At 43.2% G+C, this 18,338-nt stretch overlaps 1 protein-coding gene across 1 annotated transcript in view; it reads left to right on the top strand.

The window, feature by feature from the left end:
• The window catches only part of DAB1 (Dab, reelin signal transducer, homolog 1 (Drosophila)), a 316,448-nt gene that overhangs the window by 231,430 nt on the left and 66,680 nt on the right, over positions 1 to 18,338 (top strand). Inside the window, exons 4-7 of the mRNA XM_015420265.1 lie at positions 7,611 to 7,742; positions 8,760 to 8,879; positions 10,393 to 10,431; positions 12,384 to 12,449. Of these exons, the coding sequence (XP_015275751.1) occupies positions 7,611 to 7,742; positions 8,760 to 8,879; positions 10,393 to 10,431; positions 12,384 to 12,449 (357 nt within the window). The remainder of the gene's footprint in view (positions 1 to 7,610; positions 7,743 to 8,759; positions 8,880 to 10,392; positions 10,432 to 12,383; positions 12,450 to 18,338) is intronic.

Here is an 18,338-nt window from a genome sequence, read left to right as displayed (position 1 = left end):
TTACAACTGAACTCAAGGCAGCAGAGATCTGTGACTCCCTGGAGAAAATGATTGTTTTAAAAGGTGGACTCTGTGGCATTATACCCAGCTGAGGCCTCTCCCTTCCCCAATCCCACCTCAAAACCTCTAGGGACTCCCCAGGCCAGGCCCCAAGGCTCCCTCCCTCCCTGAAAGGCCAACGGAGGCCTGGAAAAGGGCCCTTCCCCCACACCCTTTGACTCACAGAGCAGTTAGAAGCCTCTTCCCCCCCCCCCCTGAACGTTCTAACCTCTCTCTCACCTTTGGTGTCTGAAGCAGAGCCCAGAGGGTTTTAGGGGGAATTCAGTCATCCCTGGAGCGATTTTCTCACTTTTTCGATTTTTGTGCACATAATGGAAGCATGCTGGGTATGTAGGAGAAGCTTCGGAGGCCCACGGAGCTTCCTTTCCCTCAGTCTAAGTATCCGCACGGCGCCCTCTGTTGGCTATTAGAATATATGATATAGGATACAAAGCACCCTTTTATGTTTATATAGAGAGTATCTAGCATGCATGACTGATTATCATGGCTGAATAGGGTGGAACAGATCTAATAACTGCCTGCAAATATATAGATTTTAAGGTAACTGCAGTTTGCTGTGAATGGAAGTGTCTTCCACTGAGGAAAAGGGAATACTTACTTCATAGAAAAAAAAATTGTAGCAAGATAAAATGACAAAAAAGCCCACTCAGGAATTACCAAGATAATTGTACTACACACTGGGTTTGTGGGGTGTTTTGGTTGTTGGTTTTTTTTTTTAAGATGGTGCCTACTCTTGGCTAACTTGTTGGAAATTGTGAGGGGAAAAACATAAGGAGACAAGCAGACGTGTTCACCACTGCACAGAATGACTGCATTAGAAAGAATTACAACAATGAGTTAATCAGAGTTCCTGGACCACAGATGCAGTTATTTAAAAAAATTGCTGCTATATTAATATACCTTAGTTCTGTTTTATCTGCACAAAAGCTATAGATAATGCTAAATCAAGGTAAGAGTGGCAGAGTAATCTGGCTGTGTGTTCCACTTGCTTCCTAAAATGTCTTCCACGTTTTGTGACTTTTTACGAGTAGTGTCATGCATCAGCTATAAAAAGAATACAACTTTGTTTATAACAGAGTTATATGCTGTGCTTGGGTGCAGGATATGATATTTAACATATTGTATATCAGTATGATACTCTATTAATTAGGTCATTTGTTTATTCAAGTGTTTAAAATGTACTCCCATATTATCAGATAAATTATTGCAATTGCCAAGGGAGAAACTAATCAACCATATATTTGTTCTTTTCTTGTGGCACCCACTGATCCAGGCTGCCTGGGCTCCTTTGGAACAATTATACAGTTCATTGTGAATTATTCTGTACGGCTATCAGGTTGTTTCTAAGTCTTGGAATCAAGTCTTGTGATTCATCATGAGTAATGGGCTAATAAATCAATAAAGTCATGGAACTGTAAAGAAACAAAACACCAAATAACAATCTAAATGAATTATTAGCATCTGCCTCTGTGCACTTTGCAAAGCAAATGCTTTAAATCACTTTCAGAATATGAAACTTCAAACACAGCAATACATCTTATGCTGTGATTTCGTTCCAGGAAATGGAGCAATATGTGAAAGAGTACTATAGGAGGTACTGAGAACACTGGTTCTAAAGATGTGTTTGTAGCATCTCCATTTCTTATTTATGGAAGTCATATGAGGGCTGAGGCAGCAACCATCAACTGATTGCCTCTGTCAGGCTCCCATGTTGGAATGATCTGGGAAGTGTTTCAAGATTGCATTCCACATTGAGGCTTCCTCCCAGGACACCTTCTGCAGCTCATACCGAGAACTCATACTTCACCATACAAATCTTTTATGAGCCTCTGGTGTGGGTGGGAGGTAACCAGGAAGTGGAACAGTGCCACCAAGTGCACGTCAGCCACCTTCTGTTCAAGTCAGAGATCAATAAAATACCTCAGTAGGAGCTGCAGGCTAATGGAGAATGTTGCTGCAAATTTCTCAGAAGGAGGCATTAATGCAACCAGGGCTGCGGTCACACGGAGCAGTAGCCACGCTGCATAGACGGAAGATCGTCGGACTTTCCGGGCGCGATCTCACGGCAACATCTGGGGAGCGTAGAGCTCCCGTGGCTGACCCATGCCTACCCTCCGAAGATGTGCAGTAAAAAACTAGTACCTTCGAGGTACTAGTTTCCGGGAACCACGCGGCAAGGGCGGGCGCCTGATCGCATCCCTGCTGGACTCCCGTAGCATCTGGCGCCCACCGGGTTGTTCCCCCACATGCCTCAAGAAGCGCCCAACAGGGGGGGTCAGGGGGGCTGCAATGGGGGTGAGTGTCAGCAGTCAGCCAGGCGGAGAGCGGGTCGCGTGTCCCGGGGAGGGCGGGTGGGCTGCTGGTGGGGAGGGGGGATCTGGTGGGTTACTCCCTCCTCCCCTCCTTGTGAGCGGCCCATGGACCCTGCCTGGAGTGGGCTGTGCACGGCCCTCCCAGAGGCGGCGGCTCGTTCGGTGGAGGTGTGGATACTCGTGTGATCGGCACCTCCACCCAAACCACGGGACCTCACCGGGACGTCTGATCCTGCAGCCACATGGTATTTTGCCCCGGGGCAAATAGCCCCCCCACCCCGCATTTTCTGGCCCGTGTGGCAGGGGCCAAGGTTTCTCAATCCATCCTACTGTCTTAGCTGTGCAGATCTTTTAGAGACATCTGATGTACATGGGAACTACAACAAATGAAGGGGGTTGCAGTATGACATAAACCAACACAATAGAACTACTGCAAATAGTGCAAATCATGCAAATTCTAATTTGTATTAATGCAACAATATTGAATCCAATCCATTGTACACTTATGTTTTACAAAAATAAGGACGTCACAAGATGAAATGAAGACATCAGCAGATGAAACTGGATGAACTCCCCCGGAGTTAACATTCGTTTCGAGGTGTCTTTTTCATACATAAGACCTCATACATAAGATCCACATGAACATGAATCTTCCAAATTGGACTTTCCTTTGTTCCTATATGTTTTGAAGTTACTCACAAACAGCTCTTAGCCATAATATAAACGAATGTTAACTCCGGGGGAGTTCGTCCAGTTTCACCCCTCCTTGGGCAAACTGATGGGTACTGGTTCCCTGTGGCTCAGCAAATTGATGCCAAACTTAATGCAAATACCTGATCGGCATAGACCATTGTAGCCCAGATCTCATGAACTCAAGCGATATACCAGGCTCAGATTCTGACAAAAAATGTATTGACGACTATCCTTCTAAAGATTCCATTCTATTAAATATAGAAATGGTTATGGCTGCAGGCGTACTTAACTTAGTAGACTGGTACAGTTTGCAAGGTGATGCTTGAGTATCACCAGCCATTAAAGATGCGATGATTTTCTACTGCTTCAGACCAACACGGCTGACTACCCAGATCCATGAGTTTCCAGCAGTCAATGAGGGTTCCCAAATAAATTAAAATGTTTCCATCTGCTTTGGCATTGTAGGTGGTATTTTCCCTGGTAAAATAATCTTTATGTTGAATTTTGTGTAACTGTCTGATCGCAGTTTAATTTCTCCACAAACATTGCTTAGCAATCAATAAAGTAATGTCAAAGAACTTTGATTTAGTAGGAGTCTAAGATAACATTCTCTCTAATATACTGCTGAAGAAAGTGATGGTTAACTTCCTGATTAGAGGAATAGCATGTGACAGGCTCAGCAAAAAATCTAATCAATACAATTATATTATGTAAATAAGATCATATTATTAATATGCTAGAGAATAAGTAGTTCATATGAAAAGTAGATATCCTACACTCCAGAATTAATTTAACTTTACACACACACACACTAGCCGCAAAGCCCATTGTAGAAGCAATACAATGAGCTCTAGAAGGATATGATGGCAATCCACCTTCTCCTCCCTCCCCAGACTCTGGGGCCGAGGGCCAGCAGAACGCCCCGCCAGTCCCTTCCCAACTGCCCGACTCTGCTGGCCGCCTCCACACCAAGAAGGCTATGCTGGCAATCTACTTTCTCCCCCCTCCACAGACCCCGGGGCCAAGGGTTAACGGAACATCTCGCCAGTGCCCTCCCAACTGCTCGGCTCTGCCGCCCATGGCCACCTCCATCCCGGTGGTGGTGGTTTGCAAGCCACACAGCTACCTGCACCCAGGCGCGGCCGACTACAACAGCCATGGTGCCACCATGAGATGGCTCAGCCTCATGATCGTCCGCCCGCTGAAGCGCCCGGTCTGTCCATTGCCTCCCAGCACACTGAGGCTGAGAGGCTGGGTGGCGTGTGTGTGGGTGGGACTCAGGCAATGCAGCCAGTGGAAAACGGGACAGCTATTGAGTGGCAGTTCAGTCAGCCAATTGATTTGGGAGCGCATCGAACGTTGCCACTCGAAAATAGAATTATATATAAGGAGAGCTTGTAGCCTCCACAATACTTTACATGGCTAACTACTATCCAGATTCTTTCATATAGTGTGCATGTGATATTAAATTGGGACCACTAAAGAAGACTTTTTTGGGCTAAACATGTCTGGTCCAATTTCACTGGTTTATTGGTTCCAATCAGTGCTACTAAGCATATACTGTTACTGTATTGTATGTGTACTGCAAAGTGTGCTACTAAGATTTTACTGCATTATATGCAACGTGTACTGCACAGTGTGTGACCTCTATGGCCTAAAGGCAAATTTTCTTTTTAATGAACTTTTAAAGTTCACTGTATTATTAAATATATGTTTTGTTTAAGTTTTATCAGTGCTTGTAACATCAACCTTTTAGGTATCCAAATCCATTTTGGGGTTAGGTTTTTGCCCCTTCTTTGGTCTTGTCTGCCTTTCTACTAATCCAAAGGATTAAGTTTCAGCTTGTTCACCCTGATCCAAGTGCCAGTTTATACTAGTTGGCTGTAAAGTTTTTAGAAGAGGGGGTTTTTTACATTCAAAGTGATATATCTACAAAAAAAATGTGAGGAATTGCCATTTTAAAGTGACAGTCAAAAATTAAATAAATGATATACTTTAAAGAAAAACAGCTTCCTTTTCAGTAACAAAATATACCTTTCTGTGGAAGGCACCAGTACATATAAATGCATAAGCTTCAATAATAGTATTGAGAATCTAAATAAGGCAGAAGAGCATAGGATCTGACAAGCATAAGGCGATCGCTTTCCCTGTTAGTCCTTATCCAGACTGCAAAGTGCAGGAACTGGAAACCAACCCTATGCTGGGCAAAGTAAAGGTTCCATTAGGTGGAGAATCAGGAGAGATAGAGGAAAAGAAACTCTTGGTGTAGAGCAAATAGGCAGGCAAAAAGAATCTGTAGCAGGAGAAATCTATGAATAGAAACTACAAGAAGCGGGATCCGCAATACTCGTGGGGGGGAATATACCCGATGGCCCCCAGCCTGCAAAGCAGGTGGAGGTCCTCACTGAGGAGGAAAAGGAGGAGGTGGCCACAGGTGAGCCCAGCAGCAATGGCAGCAAGCCCTGCCCAGTTCCCAGCTGCACTCCTGCCCAGGCTTCCCCCCCCCCCAGCAGCAATGGCGGTGAACCCTGCCATGGCTCTCAGCCGCCCACTGCCCAGGCTTCTCCCCATCCTCGGCCAGCAGCAACTGCAGTGAGCCCTGCATGGCTCCCAGCCACCTGCCCGCCGTAGCTTCTCCCCCCCGCAGCAACAGCAGTGAGCCCTGCTCGGATCCCTGGCTCCCTCGCAGCTGCTAGCAGCAAGCTCCACCACAGTTCCAAACGGCAAGTCTATTCTCCACGCATGTGCAAGAACGCAGTTTCAGTTTTTTTAGGATTTAAGTATCCTCGTATATTTTTAAAAATATGTCAGATTTTTCTGCACACCCTAAGTAATGCCTCAAGTGTGCATTTCTGTTGAGCTTCCATGGGCCCCCAATTTGCGGAAATAAGTATCCGCACGCACTGGGGACACTTGGCTATTAGTATATAGATGAGTAATTGATTAGTATAGAATTAACTTGTTGCTCAGACAAGAGCTGAACAGTGATGAAAGAAATTGGAAGTATTTTGTTAGGTTCCAGTAACCAGAGTTTATTATTATTGTCTTTACTGTTTTTGCAACAGGAGTCATAAATAGCAAATAATCAGAGTTTAATTGAAATGATCTAAGGGTAATTTCCTGTGTACTTCTGTGGCACAGCTGTTTTTGTTTACTATGTGTTGTACAACAAAGGGATGGTCTTGACAACTAGCAACACCTTCCTGGCTGCATTTAATTTGCATGATTTCCAGTTGCAGACATTACTGGGGTGGAGGAACCACAGTTATGTGGAACTGTGAATCCTGTCAAAGGTGGGTGTCCAGCTCTGAAAAATCTCAAAATGCTGCAGCAGGTCTGTCCCTAACCGTTGTAAAGAGCTTTAAACCGTTGTATTCTGCCACGAGGTCCCCAAGTGGTGGTATCCTGAGTACAATGGTTGTAATCGCTTTACCCTCCCCCCCCCGTCTGATCACTCTCCACCGGTGTCTAGCCACTTCCGTTCGGAAGCCTGAGGCTTCCTATTTTTGCCCGCCATTTTTTTTAAAGGTTGGCGATATGCGCTTGGGCAAAGCTTCACCCTGGCATTTGTTTAAAAAAGGGGGGGCTTTAGTTTAACATTTCGGAGGCGTCCGGGACCTCAGGGAGGCTACTTTGCTCTTTAAACTTTAAAGGTAAGTCCTTACCTTTAAAGTTTAAATGTAAGACGGGGTTTTTGCGCATGCGCGAAGATCGCCATTCTGTGGATAGCTGCCTATGCGCATGCTCAAACTGAGTTTAAAAAAAAAAACGCCGACCCCCGCTGCATGTGAACGGGCATACAGCGATGGGATCCACAGATAGGAGGTAAGTGTGATCGCGTTTCAGCCGGCATAAACTGCAACGGTTCCAACCGGAGCAGTTTATGCCGGCTGAAACGGCGCGTCTGAACGCACCCAAGGTGTCTCATTCTCATTGTATGTAAAACCAGAGGAGAAAAGGCATGCCCTCAGTAGATCCTCTAGTATGAAATAATCCAGGAGCCTACATCTGACAAAAGGAGCTTTGACTCTCAAAAGCTTATAACCCATAAATCTTGTTGGTCTCTTAACGTGCTCCTGGACTCAAATCTAGCTGTTCAGGAGCCTACATTGTCTGATGGAGTGGGTTCATAATACAACCATCTGTTCTTATATCAAAAGCTATGGCTGGGATAGTATTGGGTTGCACATTTTCTGACTGAAAAGACAGTATCAGGTGAAACACCTTTAAGACCAACAAAGTTTTATTCTATCTATATGTATGGACTGAGAACGTCCATTTCAATGTGTCTGCGGAAGTGTGCATGCACTCAAAAGCTCACACATTGAATAAATCTTTGTTGGTCTTAAAGGTGCCACCGGACTCAAACTTTGTTCTGCTGCTTCAGACCAACACGGCTGCTCACCTGAATCCACTGAAAGCATTGTTCCTCATTATGACACCATTGCTACTAAGAGGAATACTTATGGAGATATGTTGTCTGTTTCAGTCAAAGTGTAAACCTCAGTTAAATGTGTTGTGTGCTTTTGTTTTGTTTTTGCACAGCTACTACAGCACCATCATGCAGTTCATGAAATTTCATACATTGCAAAAGATATCACAGACCACCGGGCCTTTGGATATGTATGTGGAAAGGAAGGGAATCATAGATTTGTGGCAATAAAAACAGCCCAGGCAGTAAGTATCAAGATTATTGTAATTTTGTGTAGTTTAACTCAATTTGATAGCACTGTGGCTTGAAAGGGCAGCCTGTGAGCATTGTTTTGCAGTATATAATGCTGTCAGGAGTGCCCGCATAAATGTTCAGAGATGGCAGTTTAGCAATACCAATCTTGAAAAGAAAGGGAGGCAATTCAACCTTCTTCTTTTTTTCCTTGATGTATTCCTTGTAATTAGTAATTATTTTCCTTTCTAATTAAACTGGAAACACTAGCTGAATGCAAATAAGTTTACTCTGGCTCCTAGACTCATTTAGATAGAAAATGATGGAAAACAAATAGCTGTTTTGCATAGTCTACTCTCATTTCATTGTATTAGAAACTACTAATAAATATAAGCAATGCCTTTTATGCTCATAATTATAATTACCATTAATCTGCAAATATAATTAGCTTGTAGAGAAATGAACCTTTGCCAAGTTAAAATTTGAAGCTAGCCCAGTATAAACAAGGTATAAATTAATTCAACGTGAAAGGAATTTTTAGTTTTGTTTTGGATTTTTTTTCTTGTTTTTGCCTAAGGTGGCACTCCTAAGAACCAGTTTACAAACCAGGCTAAATTGGAGTATTTGTATTGATGGTGATGTAGCAGCATTGATTTAATGCTCAAATTATACATTGACATTTCGAACCCACCCCAGCAATCTCTGTCTCGAAAATTTGACTTAGGTTTCATAGGCATTCAGCAAGTTGCCGGGTGAGACTTCCTGAATGCAAAGATAATTTTTCTCTCATCATTTCCATGACAAGATAAAATGGGGCTTGCTAAACAATTAGCTCCCTCTGACCCTGAACCAAATAAGTGAACTGTATCTTAATTTGTTTAAATACGTTGCATTGATTTCAGTGGATCTCCTATCAAATAGGTGGTAACATGATTGTCATCCTGATCTCCTGTTTCTCCAGGAAGAAGGTATTTCTGTTAGCTAGGTCTGCTTTTCTATGTTATCAAAATTACTTGTTTTTTTTCATGTAGGCAGAGCCTGTAATTTTGGATTTACGAGATCTCTTTCAACTCATTTATGAATTGAAACAAAGGGAAGAGATGGAGAAAAAGGCACAGAAAGATAAACAGTGTGAACAAGCAGTATATCAGGTATTCACTAGACCATTCTTAGAGGTGTACATTGGTATAGTTGTAAAGCAAGAACTCACAATACTTTTGTGTTAGGAACAATACATAATGATTAGTACTTGCTCCAACCAGGAAAAAGATTGATTGTATGAACTGACTCTCCTGAACTATTGATCTCCATCAGAAGACTCCATGATGTAATGGTGACAGTTAGGACTTTCAATGAGATGCAGGGGCTCTGGACCGGATACAACACTCAGTTTTGTCTGATTCCCCTTTCCCACTCAGGACTCCCACAACATACCCAGTACTGTTCCTGGGGGTCCCCTGAATACTGGGGCAACATTTCACGGAACTCAGTAGGCTGCAACAGGAGGGAGAGGTAGGAAAGTTCCACTCACAGTACTTTGGACTCAATCCAGTCAGTTTACAATATTAATTCCGATGTGTGTATATGATTACCAGCATCTCTATGCAGGGATTCAGTAGTAATTAAAACAACAACGCTGCTGAAGACAAGAGCATTAGCCATTTCAAATGGCTTCATTTCCTACAAAATTGTTCTTTTAAATATTAAATATATATGATTTGAGGCTGGTTGATTTATAGATGCTTCTGAACTTGTGGACTACAAGCGGAAAACAGCAAGGATTTGCAAGGCATCTCATTTTCTTCTGTAGCTGCTCCCCCTCTATTTCCTCTTTCTCTCCTCTTGACAGCCCCATATCCCCTTCCCCTTCTCTGCTTCTTTTTCTCCTTCCCATACACCAGCAAATCTACCTTTTATCTGCCCCCATCTTCAACTATATTTAATATTTATTTACTTCATTTGTGCCCCACCTTTTTTCTCAATAGGAACCCCAATCAGCTTACATCATTCTCCTGTCTTCCATTTAATCGCCACAACAACCCTGAAAGGAAGTTTAGGCTGTGACTGGCCCAACATAACCTAGGTTCCACAGCAGAGTGGGAGTTCGAATCTGTGTCTCACAGATTCCAGTCTGAAATTCTAACCAGTGTGTGACAGCTGTTAAATAGTAGCAAACAGATGGGCCTGCCAGTGCTTGCTGGAAGACCTGGCCCTGATGAGTCTTCTTTCAAAGGCAAAAATGGGCAAGAACAGGATCCTCCCTCCTCCTGCCTTTTGCTGACAGAAATCAAGGCTTGAAGGCTGGCAATACTGTTGTGGCTGCCTAGCAACAACCACAGAGAGAGCTACAGGTGCTGCTTTTATTATTTGCAGGGAAATTACCTCCCCAATTTTTTATTTTGTTTGTTTTAGATTTTTCTGCTAACCTGGGTATTTTATCATGTTTGTAGAAAGATCTGTTTTGTCTCTTCCTGGCTCCTGATTTCAATATCCACATACAGGGTTCTGTTGAGAATTAGACATACTGATGATGGTGAAGGTCTGAATTGATGCAATAATTCCAGTATCCATATTCATAATGTGTACTTTCTTTGCTATTGCTTAATACAAACTTCTGCTGTTCTTTCCCTTTTGTCTCCTATCCTTTGCTTTTTGTTGCAATAGACAATTTTGGAAGAAGATGTAGAAGATCCTGTTTACCAGGTAATTTCTGAAGCTGTATAAACAACAGAGTTCAGAAATATTTAGGAAGAACGTTTTTCAGTAGAACTGCAATGCTGAAACAAAGTCATTTAAGTTCCCAGTCAGTGAGCTCTGAAAATCATAAAATATGTGCAAAAAATTGATTTTGGATTAATATTTCTATATTACACAGGAGACTAAAAGCAGCCATTAAAAATTACTTGAAAGTTAGGTTTTAAGTATTGAAACAAGATTTTATACAAGATTATATATATATTTCTCCAGTAGCTGTGACTGGCATCCTCAGAGGTATAACTCTCTGTGTCAAGATGAGAAGAAAAATGGTAGGCAGGTAATTTATATCTACTCAGGAAGGTTGGGTAGGGCTGAGTCACCCACCTATCTGAGTAGATATAAATTACCTGCCTACCATTTTTCTTCTCACTCCATCTTTCTGTGTTATACCTCTGAGGATGCCAGTCACAGCTACTGGAGAAACGTCAGGTCCTACAATGCCAAGACCATGGCCAGACAATGTGGAAAATCTACAACAGCTAATGAACTCCAGCTGTGAAAGCCTTCGACAACATATTAATCACATTGACTTTGAAAGTCAGTTTGTGATTTAAATCTTAAAAGTCACACAAGAACTGGGGATAAATAGAGAAATGTTTTGATTATGCATGTCTGATAACTTTAATTTAAAGGCAGGAGATGCTTGATTTACTCATTGTAAAGCTGTATTTCATTAAAGTAATGGGCCTCAGATATATGTTGGTTTGTTTTATTTATTTACTGTATTTATACCATACAGTATTCCATTTATTTATACCATACAGTTCTCCTCTGGGGACCCAAAGTAGTTAACAACATTCTCCCTTTCTCCATTTTATCCTCACAACGTCCTTGTGAGGGAGGTTAGGCTGAGAGTGTGTGACTGACCCAAGGTCACCCAGCAGGCTTCCATAGCAAGGTGGGGATTCAAACCCAAGTTTCCCAGATTCTAGTCTGACACTGCTGGCTTTTTAAAGGTATTTCATTCAAGGGATACACTGTGGTAGCAACAGAAGTCCCATTTATTAGATGAGTTTGCTCCCAGGATAGTTTACAGCTTCTGGTTTTTGAAAACCCAGAAACATGAAGTAATTCAATAGAGCTTTCAAAATTATTTCATTTCTGACATCCAAGGCTAAGTTGAAAGTGCCTGTTGTTTTTATTTGGGGTATGGGGGGAATAACACCATATTTCCTGTCTAAACATGATATTATAGAAGAGGGAAAGGAAGGGTAGGAGATCATGATAGCCTGTGGACTTCTCCCAGGCTTCAAGGTCTCCTAAACCTTGTTTTTAAAACAGATGTCAAACCCTTCAGAATTATTTAGTTGATTTTTTAAAAAATTCTTCAGCTACATTTTAACTGCATGTTAAACAGATGCAATATTGAAAAGATAATACACAGAGATATTTTGGAGAAAAGATGCATTATATTTAGAATCTTTTTAAAAAAAATTGTGATATCCTTCCTATGTTATATTTTCAAAAACAGGATGAAAAGGAGCCCTTTATTATATATTAATGCTCAAAATGTAACTTATTTCTCTTGCTTGTCGTCCCTCAAAGAGGTTAAAAGTACCACATGCAGCCCAGAGGCTTCTTTGTGTTCCTAAAGTAAAATTCCCAGTCACTTCTATGAGAGCAAAACTGGACCTTTGGTTGTATATATCTCTGTTGAAAAAGCAGCAGAAAACCAGTCCAGTGACAATTAGCAAAGTTCCATTTCTCCTTTATTTTTCTTTCATAAAAGAGTCACATTATATGCCTTTCAGCAAAAGTCAGTTGCTCCTGTGCTGGTTTGTACTTTGGACCTACTTCTTTACTGCTTGTCTGTGGTTATTTCTTCTGAAGTTCCAAATTGCCTTTTTCTCCTTTCTGTTTCATCTCTGACCTTTCCTCTTTGGCTGCTGATGTAATAGTACATTGTGTTTGAGGCTGGACATGAGCCAATCCGTGAGCCTGAAATAGAAGAAAACATTTATCAGGTATATAATTGCTTCATCTGTGTTTCCATTGCCCCCAGCAGTCAGTCCAAGCACATTCCATAGACCAAATCCCCCTTTAAACATTTTCATTCATCCTGAAGTTATGAATACCATTTTCTGTTCATTCAAGTTACAGGTTTATTTTGAACTGTTATCATTTTTTTCACTCTCTATGTTTTCTTTTTCAACCGTTTGCATTACCAGACTCCATTATTGATGTGGATTCTAAATACTGTATATAACACATAAACCGTTACTGCGTTCTCAGATTAATTTTCAGATTGATTATAATTTATACACATTTTGACAACATTGCAGTCTGCAGTTTTTCACATTTTTCAACTAAACTGTAATTACTCTCTTTGACTGCCTTTTTTGCATGATGCAAAGACTCTTTGACTCCATATTCTAGAGAAAGTTTTTATTTAGATCTGGTCCATGTATTTCAATGCTTAGCATATTTCTGACTGTTATCAAACTTTCGGTAATGACAATAGGTGCTGGGCCATTCTAGCAAAGTGTCTGGGCAGCCTTCATTTGGCATAAGATCATGGCTCTGGAGGATAAAGATATCTGTATAAAATACTAAATACTAGCCACTGTGAAAAAGATGTTTCATTCTGACTAGCTAGCTGAGAAAGAGAATTGCAACAAAACTTCAGAGTTTTTGAGTACATGCATGAATTCCAGACACTGTATGAAAATTGTCTATAAGCTTCATCCTAATACCAAGATTGAGATCTGTGCATATTTGGTTGGAAAAGAGTTCTGTTGAAATTATGGACCTTTATTTCGAGTATATGTAGCCTTACTAATATGTTACTAGTCTATGACAACTTTTTAGAGCTTTCATGTCTGTTCATCTAGAGAAAGTTCTGAATTGCCATGTATGAAACTGAGGCCCCTGCCACACGGCAGAGAAAAGACGGGGCGAGGTGCGGCTTTTAAAAGCCACGCCAAAAAAAGCCATGCCGGGGAGGACGACACTCGTCGGAGGGGAAGGCTGCCGTACTGCACATGCTTGCTCGAGCATGCGCAGTACAGCAGGGGGCCGGGGATGCGACGGCGGCAAGACGCGCCGCCGATCCCACGGGGAGGATGAAGCGGCTCAACCGGATGAACCACCGAAGGTAGGTGGTTCATCTTTGAGGCGCTTCATCGGGGGAAGGGCCGTGTTGGAGGCGGGAGCGCGAGGCCAGGCAGATGTTGCCATGGGATCGCGCCCGTCTGATGCGCCTCCAATCCGGCCCGCTCCCGGCCCAAACTGCCTCGTATGAACGGGGCCTGAGTAAATTATTTTAGGTCACTGCCCTGACCTGGGTGGTGCAGGCTAGCCTGATCTCATTAGATCTTGGAAGCTGAGCAGGGTTGGCCCTGGGTAGTATTTGGCTGGGAGACCACCAGGGAAACCCAGGGTCTCTATGCAGGCAAAGGCAGGCAATGGCAAGCTACCTCTGAATATTTGTTGCCTTGAAAATCCTGCAGAGTCACCATAAGTTGGCTGCAACTTAATGGAACTTTACACCACACATCAAGATTCTCCAGTGGTCCCGGGAGTGGGGCAGTCCTCAGGAGACAGGACTGCCTACTCCCAGACCACTGAGAAGGAAGCTTCACGGTAAGTGAAAACAAATCTTCCAATCTCATTGAAGAAATCCCTTCTACTTTTCCAATAGTGAGCAGCTCTTTTTAAGAAAGAGGAGAATTTAACACAGCAAACAGAAACAAAGCTAGACGTCCTTATCCATGAGAAACTTCTCAGTAGCTATGAAAAATAAGGCATGATATTCCAAGGGAGGCTACCTTGAATGAGGCACACCCAGCAAATGCTTATGGGAGCTTTCTGGACCAATACTACTAGATACAAAGACCTGCTTCTTTCTAGTGACCTGGCTTCAGTCTCTGCCCTTTTCATTGATTAGGACAATGTAGCAAACAAAAAGTATTGTAGCCATATTTCTGCTTTGATGAATTGGGGAACATACACTTTTCCTTAATTTGTAACCATACAATGTAGGCCACCTGTCTTATATAAAATTAAAGGTCAGTTATAAGTTTAATAAAGTGCCAGCTAGGAAATCTGAAAACAACTTCATTATTAATGTACTTTCAGCACAACCACTGTAGAAGTATGGGAATACCCAAGGCTAGTGTCTGTAATATAGGGTATTAGATGTGTAGTTCCTCTGCAATCCAGGATAAGCAAGATATACCTGGAGCATATCTGGGTAAGGTAAAATAATCTCAGGGGTACTCATATCAAGTTTTTATGGTACATTAGGTCTGAACAAGTTGTGATCTAATAAATAAGACACACCTTACCATCAACAAATGGCATCCCACCAGCAGCTTGTTGAGCCACATGTTTCTGCTAGTGGAATTGCTAATGTTCAAAACTGGCTGTCTAGGAATAACAATTTGTCTAGATAATAATGTATAATGGATGTATTGAAAACTGAGTATTATACCCATGAAGTGTTGTACCACTTTTAATGTAAAACAGGGTGGTTGTGCAAATCAGCATTACAGATATTTTGGACTAGGGGACGTCAGTTTATGAAAAGACCTTGCACATGTGTTAAGTTAGCAAAACACTTGAAATCTGTAGAAGAACTGGGATGACAAACGTAGAGACAGAAAGAAGAAAAGTGTTTGAAGCATAATGGGAAAGGTGTAAGAAGTTAGACTGAATGAAGTTAAGGAAGACTGAAAAAATCCAAAGGTGACATCAGGGTGAGACTGACTGGTAGATGTTCTGGCTAATGGTTAGTGAGAAACTCTGGAAACTCTCTTTTGAGTATTCAGAGCAGCAGAGGTAGTTATAAATTAGATACCTACAAGTAGGCGGGACACCAGTTTAGTACATTCTTATATTCCTATACGGAGCTGCGGTGGCTCAAGTGGTTAAGATGCTGAACTGCAGGCTGTGGAAGGTCAGTAGTTCAGCAGTTCGAGACCCGGGTGCCGCATGACGGAGTGAGCTCCTGTCTCTAGTTCCAGCTCCTGCCAACCTAGCAGTTTGAAAGCAAGAAATTGCACGTAGATAAATAGGTACCACTTCGGTGGGAAGGTAACAGTGTTCCGTGCGCCTCGGTGTTTAGTCATGCCGGCCACATGACCACGGAAACGTCTTCGGACAGCGCTGGCTCTTCGGCTTTGAAACGGAGATGAGCACCGCAACCCTACAGTCGGATTCGACTGGCTTTCGAGCAAGGGAACCTTTACCTTTACTTTATATCCCTATACATTCAAACTTTCCCCTTGGATTATGATACTCCTTCTGTGGCTTGTGGATAGCCACATTTTGCAACTATCCTAAACTAAAAGTATTACCGGTGTACCACAGTACCAAACACATGCATACAATAATATAAGATAAACTATTAAATATATAACTATAGCCTTTCAAATTATCAGAGTACCCCTGAGGTTTCTCCCCAACTCAGCTAGCCTCACCTAGCATTTGGATTGAGAGAAAGGGCTTTCAAGCCAGACTTATAACAAAAACAAAAACAAACTGTGTGCACACTTTCATCTTCTCCAGAATGCATAAAAACAGTTCTGGTTATTATTAAAAAAAATGCTTCCCTATATTAAAAGTTCCCTTCAAGTTAAAGTCTAGCATTACAGGAGAGAGGGTGGTTAGAAACTCTTTCCACACTAATATTTTTTCTGTACAAGGTTGGGGTAGCATTCAACAGTGGTATGCTCCATTCCACCACCTCATTCAGCTGCATCCAACATAATACACAGAACTCCTACATTTCCACAACTTTGATATAATTATCTTGTACAAGTTGTATTATGTTTCCATTGGGCAAATTACTTGAGAGAGCAGTGGCAATTCAGTTGCAGAGTTTTATGGATGACACTTCAATGCTAGACCCTTTCCAGTCCGGCTTCTGTCCAGGCCACGGGATGGAGACAGCTCTGCTCGCCCTCACAGATGACCTCCGGAGGCATCTGGATTGGGGTGGCATGGCAGTACTGTTGTTGTTGGACCTGTCGGCGGTGTTCTACACGATCGACCATCAGTTACTGATCCACCGCCTCGCCAACACTGGGATTCAGGAGCTTGCCTTTCAGTGGCTTGTCTCCTTCCTACAAGGTCGGGGACAGAGGGTGGTGCTTGGGAAGCAGATATCCCAGAGGTGCCCGCTGGTGTGCGGGGTTCCCCAAGAGGCGGTGCTATCCCCAATGTTATTTAACATCTACATGCACCCCCTTGCCCATATTGCCTAGAGGCATAGGCTAGGGTGTCACCAATATGCAGATGACACCCAGCTATATCTGTTGTTGGGCGGTCAGTCCGACTCTACCCCAGATGCCCTGGACTGGGTGCTTCAGGATGTTGCGGGCTAGCTTAGACTGAGCCGATAGAAATTGAATCCGATGAAGACTGAGGTCCTGTGCCTGAGTCGGAGCGGGTCGGGGGTAGGGATCCCATTACCGACCTTCAATGGGGCACCGGTGGTGCCAGCGCCGAGGGTCAAGAGTTTGGGAGTGCTCCTGGATGCCGCCTTAACAATGGAGGCCCAGGTAGCAGCCACTGCCAAAGCAGCCTTTTACCATCTATAGCTAATTAGGCAGTTGGTTCCCCTCCTCGAACGCAATGACCTGGCAATGGTGATCCATGCTATGGTCACCTCGAGATTGGACTACATGGGGCTGCCCTTGTCCCAAATACGGAAGCTGCAGCTGGTGCAAAATGCAGCAGCCAGGCTGTTGATGGGCCTCTCCATACGAGAGCACATATGGCCTGTGCTGAAGGCATTGCACTGGCTGCCAATAGCATACCGGATTCGCTTCAAGGTGCTTTAAAGCCCTATATGTTGGGGGCCTGTCTACCTGAGGGACCACCTTTCCCCATATATCCCCCAGAGAGCACTGAGGTCAGGGTCGCAAAATCGCCTGACTCTCCCTGGCCCAAAAGGTGCCAGATTGGCCGTCACCAGAGCGAGGGCCTTCTCAGTGGCGGCTCCACACTTGTGGAATGAGCTCCCAGAAGATATCAGGGCCCTGCAGGACCTGTTACAGTTCCGCAGGGCCTGTAAAATGGAGCTCTTCCACCAGGCCTTCGATTAGGAGCCGCCACTGATGAATGAGCTATGAACAACTAGACTATTATGGCCCCCATCCTACTGGCATTCAGAACAACTTTGGACACCACCCTAACTACATCGGACCACCTCACAGAAATTCGCCATCTGTACTTAACTGCACTTTATGTAACTTATTTGTAATTTGAAATTTTATAATATTTGTATTTATTTGTGTTTTATTGTATTTTAAACTGCTGTACACCGCCTTGAGCCTGCCTGTGCAGGCAAGGCGGGGTATAAATTGAAATTAATTAATAAATAATAAATAAATAAATAGTTTTGTCTCAGGCCAGTATTAATGATGAAACTATTGCAACTTCTAAATACTATCTCATATCTTTCTCTTCCCTCTGCATTACCCAGGATAGGGCTGGATGGCTTGTGCAGCTGAGCAGGATGCCCAGGCTTCTGACTGTAGGAGCCCATTCTGGGCCAGCCAGCAGCATTGTGAAGCCTCTCTTCACAAAAAGCCTGTTTGCCTTTCACTTCATTCTGTCCCCAGAATGAGGCACAGCATCTCAGACAAGAGAGTAAGATGGCCAGTGTACCAGGAGAGCAATCTGGCTATGGAGAAAGGGAGTAAAACCACCAGCACCCCACTGGGGCCTAGCTTGCTTTTTTTCCCAAGTGTCCACCATGATGTTGGTTTTACCCTCTCTTCTCTATGGCCAGTTCTGGCAGCTGCCCAAGTGAGGGGTTGAGAGCGCAACGGAGGCCATGGAGAAGAGTGGGACATTGTTGGAGAGAATGGCCCTTACTTCCATCTCTGGCACGAGACCCACAGCTC

This window comes from Gekko japonicus, unplaced genomic scaffold (assembly GCF_001447785.1).
Source record: "Gekko japonicus isolate JY-2015 unplaced genomic scaffold, Gekko_japonicus_V1.1 scaffold284, whole genome shotgun sequence".
Classification (NCBI taxonomy): Eukaryota; Metazoa; Chordata; class Lepidosauria; order Squamata; family Gekkonidae; genus Gekko; species Gekko japonicus.
This window is presented reverse-complemented; position numbering and strand designations above follow the sequence as displayed.